The sequence below is a fragment of the Camelus ferus genome, chromosome 1 (genome assembly GCF_009834535.1).
Source record: "Camelus ferus isolate YT-003-E chromosome 1, BCGSAC_Cfer_1.0, whole genome shotgun sequence".
Taxonomy (NCBI): domain Eukaryota; kingdom Metazoa; phylum Chordata; class Mammalia; order Artiodactyla; family Camelidae; genus Camelus; species Camelus ferus.
This window is the reverse complement of record NC_045696.1, coordinates 35,570,465-35,583,123: the sequence shown is the minus strand read 5'-3', so window position 1 is coordinate 35,583,123 and position 12,659 is coordinate 35,570,465. Positions and strand designations below refer to the sequence as shown.

General features: G+C 34.5%; 1 protein-coding gene across 3 annotated transcripts in view; it reads right to left on the bottom strand.

Moving 5' to 3' along the window:
* Window positions 1-12,659, bottom strand: part of EPHA3 (EPH receptor A3) — a 329,741-nt gene that overhangs the window by 115,988 nt on the left and 201,094 nt on the right. For all 3 annotated transcript variants that reach the window (XM_032477643.1, XM_032477654.1, XM_032477661.1), the window contains exon 4: window positions 554-709. In XM_032477643.1, the coding sequence (XP_032333534.1) occupies window positions 554-709 (156 nt within the window). The remainder of the gene's footprint in view (window positions 1-553; window positions 710-12,659) is intronic.

Below are 12,659 nucleotides of genomic sequence, written 5' to 3'. Positions count from 1 at the left end.
TGGATTCAAGAGCCCTGTCCTCCCCAAGAGATAAATGGGGGAGTTTTGACTCAAGGTTGAAGATGCATTCACAAAGTCCAACAAAGGAGTTTACCCTAAATTCAATGCTCTTGTGAATAGTTATGAAAACTTTAGTATTAGTTTTATAAACCTTAGTCCCTTTTCCCTATGACCTACGACCAACCTATAACAAGAGGGAATAGCAAAGTAAAAACACAAATCCTGGGCCAATAACCTCCCCTAGCCTGTCAAACATAATGCAAGATCTAAAACAAGATACAGAAAATTCTCTTTCTTTCTGGGGGTCCTGTTGCAGGAAGTGCTTGAAAAGCGAATTCATTTTGTATGATAAATGTTGCATTTGTGGTGATCCAAGCATGGTGAGTGAAGCAGAGAAAGCTTTCAATTTGCACATGGATAACGGGAGGAAATGGGCCAAATGCTTTAAAAAAGAAAAGAAAAGGAAAGAAAAGAAAAGAAAAAGCACAATAAGAAGAAAAAAAAAATGAAATAAAACAAACATGGAGGCATGGGTTGCAGCAAAACTACTCACGGGTACAAGCCATGGATGGAGGGTCTTTGTCTGCTCGGAAGTAATTATTCTCACACCTGCAGTTCACTGAACCATCTTCGTGAGTCGAACTGTGAGGTGGGCACTTAGCACACTTCGTATTACCATCCAAAGCCTTGTAGAAACCTGGTCGACAAGCTACAAACAAAAGGACTCTGTTAAAATTCTGTGATAATTTTGAAAACATATCCTCAAAAATATGTAAAACAGAGTTCAGAAGCTTAGGGCATGCATTCATTATGAATAAAATCCATTTTCCTCCTCCCAGAATTCACAGAAGTAAATAACGTGGCCCCATGTAGTTTCTCCACATACACATTTGAATTTGCACCAAATGTTAGGGGGAAAATATCCCACAAGTTTTAGATTATTTTGGCACTCGAGTGTGATGAAATTTCCAGCTCGTGTTTTCACAGCTTTACTTGGCACTGGAGTATTTGTGGAGAAAATAAAGCAAAGCCATGTCACCATGCAGTCCTTCCCTCTTTAAACGTGATGCAATGTGTGTACTCTGCACTGCACTTAGCACTCTGTCACAAACTCACTTGTGTTCTAATTAGTTTCTGTGTGTACAACTTTATCCACACACATTGTAAGCAACTGAAGGAAGGACTCATGACTTTATATTTTAAGGTTCTTGATATATTGTTCTCCTGAGTTATGATATTTTTTTTCTGCCTTGACAGCGTCATTCCTTAACTTCTATGGCAATGGCCTAAAATAAAGATTTTAATGTACTTCCTTGTCTGTGTCTCAAATACACAGGGATTTCTACTTAAACTGACATACTTGTGAATTGTTACTAGTTAATGCTTTTTAAAAGAACTATGTTATCTTCTTTCTATCTGGCTGCGAATCTCTGAATGACATGTTGTTTGAAGCCCAATGAACTGGTTACCAAATATTGATTTCAACTGATTATTTAGTATTCACTATCTATTTCCAGCTTTTACAGAAATGTCTCCATTAGAGTATTTTCTTTTAATCTGATACAAAATTTAAAATGCTGTAGTGTTTTATTTTGTCCATTTTCATAATTACACTGAGAACTGAAATCATAGTGAAATTCCTAACAAAAATATTCCTTTGAGGAAGGAGTTCAGGGTCTTAAATTTTTAAGTGTCCTCTAGATCATCTTTGGAAGGCAGTAATTTCTTGAGTCCCTAAAAGTCAATTTCAAAGCTACATTGAGATTTGATGCACTTATATACAGAATAGATCTTATAGACTATCTTTATCATAAAATACATCGACAAGACAAACAAAATAACTGAAAATGATAGTATTCATTAATCTAGTCTTGCTGTTTTCAAGGTCCTACGAAGAATGGCTTTAGGACTCTATTACATTAAATTGAACAATTTTTGGTATAACATCGAGAGCCACTCATATAAATTCTATTGCCCTAACCAAACTTGAATTAGGATTATAAACTTTTGAACATTGTTCTTAAGCATGGGTTAGACACGTCCACTCATATCTCATGTCATGTTGCTTCGGGAGGAAATGATATAAAGTATAAACACACTATGCACTTAACTTCTGGTTTCAATTTAGCTCATCGTTGAGTGCCTTTAAATTTGCAAGAGGGCATTGCTGAGTCTTTAAAAAGATTAAGTTGCAGTGTTCCAATGTACTTGTTATTTTGTTTGCTTGTAAATTTATCTGTCTGTTTTAATTTGAGGCTTTTATGGTTTTTACGTTTAGCATAGAGGTATTTGCTAAACATTCAATCGCTTTTTGTTAACACTCTAAATGGCTATACTATGTAATAACTTAAAGAAAAGACAAGTCAGTCATATAATACACTTCTTAGCTACAGCACCACAGCACAGGATTTCTGAAACTTGAAAGTAGCTACAGTTAATAAACCTAGAAGTTAAGAATATGACTCAAACTTGTAAGTAGACTTTATCTAATTTTGAGTAAATAATAACCGTAGAGATGAGAATAGTAAAAGATAGGTAGGCACAGATACATGCAGTTTAAAAATATTTGTCCATCATCTACTCTTGTTCAGTCTTTTTGTTAGTCTTGAAGACACAAATATTTCTAATTCTGTCCATCCCCAAAAGGCCTTTGCAATTTGAAAGCAGACAAAAGACATTTAACACAGGCCACATGGAGCGAGTGCTCCATCCTGATTGAGCTGTTGGAAGAAACTACACAGAAGGAATCCCATTTGAGAAAGATCATGCAAAGATAGTAGGAGCTGGCCTGTAGGAAGTATAATTAAATGCATAAATAGATCAATGTGAAAAGACAAACTGTTAAGTAGAAGAATGTGTTGGGTACTGTTGGTTACATGTTCAATTATCCAAATCCTGCTTGCTAATAGAATCCTGGTTTTATTCAGTACTGCATTCTGCCAAGTACCCCCTAACTCAGATTTCACTGCAAATGGGGCTGGATGGCCAAGGTTATGGCCGAAGAGATGGCTAAAGAGACACAAACAGAGATCTGATGAAAATCTTTGGGATACTTTTTGCTTTTCTAACAAGACAGTCCAAATGCAACTGAAGCCACTCCCACTACATTATTCCAGTACTGATTATGGGCATAATGGCTTACATGTGACACTAAGTAAAGGCCAAGAAAATCAGAGAGATGTGTACCTTGCACTTGATGGCAGCGAGCACCTATCTTAAGATTTCTGACGTCAGAAAAATAACACCCTGTTTGTTTAAGTCACTGTGGTCAAGTTTTCTTTTACTTGCAGCAGAAAGCATTTCTAAATGATATAAAAGACCAAAAGAATTCATTTGAGATGTATTAATTAAATACAATGATAGTTTAATGGAGCTAAAAAAAAAATCCTAAGAAACCACATGGGTCAGTCTGTGCATTTTACATCCAAGGCCACGGAAATCCACGATGTTATGTAGTGCACAGTTAGGGCCAGAATCCACTCTGCGTTTTCTGGCATCTGCTAGCTAGCTGATAGGATTTCGCCACCAACTTGCAGATATCCACTGAATGCCAACTGTATCCTGAGTACAGTGCTAGGTTCTATAGCAACATCCTCACTTTTGTAGACATCTTTACTCTTTATGAAGAACTGTTCTATTGAAACAATCAAGGCAGATATGAATCTACTTATTTGACAGAATGAACAACTGAACCACAAACAGAAAGAGCAGCATGCCCAAGATAACAAAGAAATTCAATGACGGGCTGAACAAGAAAGAGAACTTCTGCTTTTAATTTTATGTAAATCACTCATTAAAAGCATATTATTTTTCTACCTATTCTAAACTTTTGCTATGACATTGAAGAATAGTCATCTAAAAAATTTAATCCAATTCACATTTAATTAAACACATGCAAATATTTGTCATCTATTCCTAGTAAGACACCATTTCAGAAAGGTTAATGTTCTCTTGCATTCTCGCAGATTTTCTATCTGCTTGAGGCCTAACACTATTATAAGCAGATGTTTTTTGTTGAAAGGGCAGAGGTTGTCTGTCAACTTAAAGAATAGTGACCCAATATATGTGGGAGGTACATAAGTAAAATTTCCTTTTCTTGATATAAGCAGAATTTTTAAATCCTCCACTCAAATTGTTCAACAAATTTGAAAATATGACTGAAAAGTTTATACTCACTAATAAAATTATTATACTGGTAAGAAACATTATCTTTAAATGTATAACAGGAAATTCTTTATGTAATATACTTACTTTAAACTTTTTTCTGCCAAGAAATAATCTCTTTCCCTTGCAATAAATCAACTTGTGCTTAAATACCTATCCATCTATTATACCTTTTTCATTCTTAAAAAATTCTCATGGAAAAATTTGAAACTTTACCTCTAAAGGGTAAAGTACTTCTGTTTTATTATTTTTGCTTATGGTAGCAAAAGCAATGATTGTAATTTGAAAGTATCACATTCCTTACCTTGAATGTAAAACTATTAATATAACAATGTGCACATTTCTCTAATTATCTATTAGTTTGGAGACTGAGAAAGTTCAGTATACAAAAAATAAAATCCAGATAAGCAGTAGAAAGTAGATATGTTAATGTACTGCCCTTCCTTTTCTTACTCAAAAGAAGTCTTGGTCAACTTAGAATATCAAAGAACAGAGACCAGGCAAGACAGGAAACAAATTAACACTAATTCAGATTTATCCAGTTTTAAGTTTTAAAATTAAGAAAGAAAACTTTAGCTATATAGTTAAGGCTTTCTCTGTGTTGGTCAGCTATTGAAACAATACTTAACTAAGGTGGAAATGCACATGTTCAAAACCTGTCACCAAAATGACAGAATTCCGATTTCCAGGGAACCCGGTGGTACACCTCCTTGCCAGTCAAACACTCCTAAAATTATTCATCGATTTCTACCTCAGGGTAGTAAAACCAAAGAGTGATTAAACAGTGTAAGATCTTTTAAGTAGAGGCAAACTGTCACTCTTTTTTTGTGGTCCTAGAGAAGTTTTACCCTCTTGCTGTCTTGCAGATTTTTGAACTAGTTAAGTGTGGCAGGAACTCTCATCTTTGATTTTGTGTTCATAAATCAAAGCAGGATGATCCATGAAACTAAATTAACCCTTCAAAACGGGAGGTAGCACCTCCTCAAATCCTGCTGGATATCACCATGGATTTACTAGGAATCAGACTTGTTCAAATAATGTTTGGATTTCATTTATTCACTTCCAGAAAACAAACATGTATTGATCTCCTAAAGTAACCTAGTCATTTTATTGTGTCCAAAGTGATAAAATTTCCAACCCTAGCTTTAAAGAGGAGATCAATTAATTCCACATGGCATTGCTGTTCTAGAAGTGGATCTTCTCACGTAAGCATGGAGTGCTGAGACACTTTACAATACAACACTTTCATCTTCACCAAGAAAGTCCCTGATTTCACTTCTTTTTCTCCCAACACTTCATGATGTTTTCAGCATCTTATAGGAAGATCACTAGCCTGAGAAAATAAGTCTGAATTTTCATTTTTAGGAATTATTATCTGTTCCCAGGTTAGACTCTGAGCAATAAAAAGACAGGAATTATTTCCTATTCATTTTGTAAGCCCAGTGTCTAACACATTGCCCAACACCTAGTAGTTAATGAGATACATTTTTTTAAATGAATAATTAACTTGCAACCAATTGTCCTCTCTGGACTTCAGTTTTCTCATTTATTAAACGATGGGTATTGACTAACTTGTCTCTAAAAACTCTTCAGGCTAGATATCCTTTAATTCTTTGTGAACCAAAATATGTAGGATTCCTAGAACTTTCTAAATAAGAAAAAAATAGAACAAAGTATCTTCACTTTTATCCCTGCTTTAAGGATTGAAATTAGCCATTGAAATGACAAAATTACATAGGGCAACAAGACAAAGAAAGGTTCTCTTCTGACTTAAAAAATACACACACACACACACACACACACACACACATATATATATATATATACACACACATACTTGAAAAAGAAATGGCATATTTTTGCCATTTTCAGTGTTTTCCTGTATCAGAGCAGTATGCATTCAAAGGGCATATTGATTTCATGTTTGGGTGGATTGAAAGATAAATTGACTGCCAAACGATTTCCTGTTATTAAACTTTGATTTTAACCAATAGCATAATAAAACTAGATTTCATTATACCCTTCCTTTTGTGTACATTTTAGATAGATAGATTGTTTAAAAGTTTGGGAATCTTATGGGAATGAATAAAAATTTAAAAATTGATATTAATTATTCTTTTTAATTTTTTTAAAATGTAAGAGGATGTGATTTTTTTTTCTCTTTTAATGGTAAGGAAAAAGAGCACATTACTGAAAACAGAGCTTAAAAGAGAACACATTTCCCTTCTGTTAGTCTGAAATGAGCTTTTATTGGTCTTCTTCTTGTTAACCTAGCTTTTAGTTTCCCTAGTTGAAGTGCCCAGTTAGTGGGAGTATATGTGCTCATTTATTGAGCAAACTCCCAAACTTACTGAAAAATACAGAATGGGCCACAGTGAAACAAAAATGATGTCACCCTTGCCAAACATTAATTTTCTATTGAGAAACTGTAAAAATATGAATAAAATAATAGAAGGAAGCCAAAATAATACTAATTTATAGCAAATGAATTAGAAATATTTTGGGAATCTGCTGACTCCATATTTATGAAGAGGTAACAATAAAACAGGAACTAAATACTGAGGGTCAGTGGTGGGGTAAAATAACAAACTACCAGCTTTGAAAAAGAACAAAGAAAAAAAGTATGAAGTAGGGAGTCCTATGAGCTCTACCTGTACAACGAATAATAATCATAAAAAAGCTTCCAGATAGAATCTTGGCCTCATTCCCAAAGCACACAGCACACTCTTCCTCTAAGTTGTAATTGATGGGTTTGAGCTCTGCTGATACAGAGGACGGGTAAAGTTACCATAGTGAAAGGAAAACAAATGCACTTAGTAAACCATGGTGGCTACTGTTGAAAGAAAGTAGACAGCTTTTCAATTGCAAAGTGAATTTTGCCTCCATTTGACTAATGTGGTTGACTTTTAAGAGAAAACATGGTCCTAATTAAGGGTTAAAAGGCTCATTTCAATTTGAATTAACTTTAAATTAAAAAAAAAGCTGTTGGTAAATAGGGCCCTTTTAGTATTCAGACCTGAGCTCTATATACACAGGGTTATATTATCAATTCCCAGCCATAAACACAAACTAATGACCAGAACCAGCACTGACTAAACAGATGATTTCCTGGCCTTGCAATTCCAGGCCTGACAGGGTCTATTTGCCGGTACAAGGTCAAAGCAACTGTTTATTCCCAAAATGAGCTGCACTCCACAATCTTACAGGAACTCTATTCTTTGCCATTTGAATAGAGGTACAATGCTTTGAGGCAAGGCGGAGGCTTTTCAATACACTGGAAGTGGCTACGTTCAGTCATTAAACCCTGCCTGCAATGTGCAGCATTTACAAAGTGATCAAGTGTTTCCTTCTTCTGTTCCTTCCACTGTTCAATAAAAAAAGCCTAAGGCAAAGTGCCACCATACCATTAAACACAACAGAATCCATCACAATCTAGTGTGGCTCAAAGATAGCTTAGCAACAAGACTTTATTGTGTTTGTGATTGTTCCATCAGATTTAGCAAGACAGGTGCCAGTAACAACACTGAAATATGTCCCATGAGTGTTCATCACCAGGAGAATGCTAAAAAAGACCCTGGTCCTAAGGAGGTTGTGTTTTGACAGCTTTTCAGTTGTCTTCAACTTTCAAGGAAGAATTATGTGTTCTCGGAGTAGCGCTAGTCGAGTTTTTCCTATTCATAATTATCAGTGCTCAGAGAATTATGAATGAGCCCCATTTGTAAAATTTACACATTCATAGGAATATGTATGCAATAGCAGGTCAATACTCAAAATGGAGAGATAGAGACAGAGAATGAAAGAGAAAATCATTTTTATGTGACGTTACTATGGTGAACATAATATGTATAGGACCCAAATCTATACTCAGAACATATTGCAAGACAGCCTGAAAAAGCTTTTCAGAATGGTGCCAGAAGTTTTCTTTAGACCAGGAGAGCACTGGGATGTGTAAGAAAACTCTTCCTAAGAAGGGATTTTGGAGGAGGTAAATCACTTCCTCCTGTCTAAATAAGCCATACTCTGGATTAGCATTTTCCAGGCTGCACTGGAACTCTAGCTAGAGCTTGGAGAGGTCACCAATTTGATATTCACTGTCATAAGTCAATTTTAGGAGAACAGAATTGCCATCATAGATTTGTAGCCACTCAGATTAGGAGTTCAAGATATAAGTCATGAAAATTTTGGATGCTGTTTCCAAAGATCTACTGTATGTGAATGCACAACAAAGAACTAGGTCCTGTGCATGTTTATATACACGAAGATATGTGAGCAACACTAGTACAATATTGGTAAATTAGAAGGAACATAATGCCTCAAATTATAAAGGTGGTTAAATTATGTTGTTCATATAATTTCATAAATAAATTATGCATACATCTATGAGACACACTATGTCTCACTCACAAAGATGCTCATAATATTTTATGATGAAAAAGCAGGATGAAATAATGTGTTTGCAATCCTGCCTTTATTGTTTATATTGTCTTCTTGACATTATCATGTATGTAATGAAAGCCTCAAAAATTAAACAAGAATTAGAAGCATAAAGATTGCATATACGCACACAAAAATCAAGACGTTTTAGTTAATGAACATAGTGTGTGTGTGTGTTTGTATGAGTGTAATCTGAGCTTTAGCTGCATGTCATATAAAGTGCAAAACTAAATATGTGTACTATATGTGGGGCCTAATCTGTACATCTATATTACTCTCACTCTCTTTGCCTACATACACACAGACACGCCACATACACACACGCGCACACACACACACACACACACTCACCACAGTTTTTATTAGCTCTTACTTATCCTGGTCTAGAGGTTTCCTTTTTCTTCTCTTTCTTCTTAAAAAATGCAACATGGGGGAGAATTATGGTTGCCTGCAAATGTTGATAGCCCCACTAATGTGAATTTCACTCTTTTGATCTCAAGTATTTGTATCTTCACTTGGGAAAATTTATCAAGAAAATAGCACAATTTTTAAAATCCAGGATTTAAATGAAAACCTGAAAAGGAAGGAAAAAATATTCTGTAAACACTGCCAGACACGTTGCAAAAATATTTCCTCTCTTACTTATATTGTTAATGACTCATTTTCTAAAAAATGAAGATGGCCATTTAGAATTTTGAGGAATGATGACATTATTATATTTTCTCAAAAGCCCTTTAAATCAGCTTTATTTTTTAGATATGTTTATTTTAAAATAATATCACTTTCTATCCTGAGGAAATACCTCTGCAACTTTCAAATGCATTCTTTAACAATTCTTACAATCCTATCATCTTTCCATTCCATTTTTATTGTTTGAAATTTATGAAGATGACTATTTGATAATGTTTGGTTAGAAAGCAAATGGACTTAAAATAAACCTATAATGTGTTATTTATACATTGAGCACTCACTTTATGATCACAAAATATTACCAACTAGGAGAAGTTTACAATTTAAAGGTATTCAATATTTGCTTGTAGGTACTTCATGGCTAACAGCAATGTATAAGGTAACACAGAGAAAAATGAGTTACTGTAATTCTAGGGTCTCTTTTTATTTATTCTTATGCTTTTGGTAAATATTTGCTCCAAGATAGAAAGGAGATTTATATTCAAAGTATTCTGAAATTCACTCCCAAAACATGTAAGAATGGGTTTCACAAAGAAAACATAAAAAACTGTTATAATTAAATGCTCTTGGGATCAGCAATATAGTCATTAGCTAAAAGAATGTTGTTTCAAAAAAAAACCTTAAACCAGTCACTCATTTTGAAACAACTAAGGAAGACATGAACTTCAAAACTGTATAAAATATTATGTTTATACATTTGAATTTCACATAAAATTAATCCCAGCCTATTCAAAAATAATTTTTCTATTTGCAAAATAATATGAAGTTTTTCAAAGAAAAAATTCTCTATAAAGTTTCATATGTGTATGTCTATTCTGAATTGTATGTCAAAAATACAAAAATATAGAATTAAGGTGGAAAGAAACTCCTCAAAGTATATAGAAGAATCTCACAGGTAGTATTTAACAGTGTAATGAAAAGAAAATGCAACAGACTTGAGTACCTTAAAATGATCAATTTCTAAATATAGAGGAGATAAATGTTTTTTCACAGTTATGACTTTCAGCTTAGGACATTACATTTAACTTAGGAGATAGATGCAATGAAATAAAAGAACTAAAAATGTTAAATCTGTCTAAAAGGAGGAGAAAATCAAAAGGCAGAAAGAATAGGAGAAAGTATTACAGAGGAAATATTAAAATGCATTGTTTACAGTTTGCAAATATATATCACTCTTTTAGCACAAATAATGGGACACATTAAGAGTCTGGAACAAAAGGAGGATGAACAACAGTAGAAGGACTCCTGCCATTTTTGTTCACCCGATCTGGACATTTCACATAACTCCAGGATTGTTCACCTGTGTTCAGTGTTGCTACCCTTGAAGGAGGTGTGGAGGGAGAGGGTGGGGTAGAGGGAGTGAATGAGGAAGAATGGGTGTGTGTTACAACAGCCACATCCAGTGCGTGTGTCTGTACGTGCCTGTGTTTCTCTAATTTAGACCACAGCGTGCATTTTGCAAGTGTTTCTTCAGGGCAGAGATCATTATATATTCCATCCACCCTTCGGAGTGTCTGTTTAAAATTCTGTTAATTGACTTGGGAAATTCATTCAGGATAATTGTTTGCCTTCTTATATTCTGCAACATAAGGGGTTTAGATCTGGTACATGAGGCTAGAGAGGTGAGGGGCTGGGAAGGAAATGAGACATTGATTCTTTTTGAAAAGCCAGGCAAATTGCATCACCTGTTTGTGTCACCTTCTCCAGATCCAGCTACCTGAAGAGAACATCTTACCTCTATGTAATGTAATAACTACCATTTACTGAAAATCTCCATGTCTCATACTGCACTTGTGTTTCAGTTCTGCACTCAAAAAAGTCAAGTGAGACAGGTATTATCTAGGTTTCCTGAGGAGATGATTGAGGCTTAATAATATTAAGTGCACTGGCTGCTTATCCCACTATTAAGTTGTAACCAGAAATTACACCCAAGTATGAGGGATTGCAAGACACAGACATGTGTTTTTGTAACCATCATCTTTTCATCCGGTAAAATTTAAAAGTGATAACTAATAAAGGACTGACAATGGTTCCAGCACCCTAAAATTAATGTAACAAATTTATACGGTATGACTATAAAAACCATTACACAGATCTTAAGGGGCACAAGGAAAATTGATTACCTCATTTTTGTTGCAGTAACTGTTTGCCAATAGTAATGTTTTTCAACAATATCTTGAGCCTATGTCTAGCAAGATGAATGGCGCTGATAGAAGGAAATTCTATTCATAACAAACAGAACATGCTTAACTGTTGTAGGTCTGCTAGAAAGATATTTGTAAGCTAGGTTTCAATGCAGTGGAATCTGCCTGTTTGCCATAGAATAGATTTCCTCCTTTCTCTGTTACCAGCTAGAACAAGGAATTTTATTGTGTAGTGGGGAAAGGCATACCATAAATAGTTTCCAATCAAAAACTAAGAGGGCTAATGCAGTTCCACTTCCTCGTGGAAAATTTATTAGTCTGTTACACATTAAGCATTCTAAGTAGCCTAGGAAAATAAAAAATTCACCTTTACATTCATATAGGTGATTTTAACTAAAAATTGCATTGTATTTGGAGTTCTTCAAAGAATCTACTGAAGAGTAAATACTCAGGATATCAACAAGAGTGAAAAAACAGCATCTTTCTCAGGACTTTAGGATAGATTTGATGCACTTCAGAAAAGATGCCTAGAAAAACCTTTAGCACTGTCCCCAATCTGTACATGTCACTCTGATTACATATCTGGCACAACTAAGTAACAACAGAGTTTAAAACCAATAAAATTTTTATTAATCTGGACCAGAAAATGGCACATTTAAAGTGTCTTAACATAACTTATAACCTCTGGTTCCATACCATTTTCCTTCTGAGGAACTCTTGGTTCATAGTCCTTTCAATTTATTTGATGATCTACAGTAAGAAGCTATGTCTAAAAAGGAGAATAAATTGTGTGACTACATAAATTTAATCTCATATTCAGTAATATCTGAAATAACCCAAACTCATAGTCTGGTTCTCATTTTTGTTTGCCTTGGTATTTAACCATCTATGTGCTTATAAAAGCGAAAAAAATTGCCACTATCTGAAATCCCTTTTTCTCCAAATTGTGCTCAACTCAGCTGACAACTGATACATATTGCCAGGAAATATAGTTACTAGACCTAGCTATAAACTAAACACCGAAGGTGTGACCCTCTTTTTATAATACACATGTATAAAAAACATTCTACTCTTTAAAACTCAACTGCTGTTATATTACTGTGGGGTGACAGCTAAGATAACAAGCACCTAGAATGCTTGGCTCATGAAAAGTAACCAATAAATCCAATAAATGTTGAGAGAAGAATGGACGCCTTCTCCTCCTGCCCATAGCAATGTCCATTATAA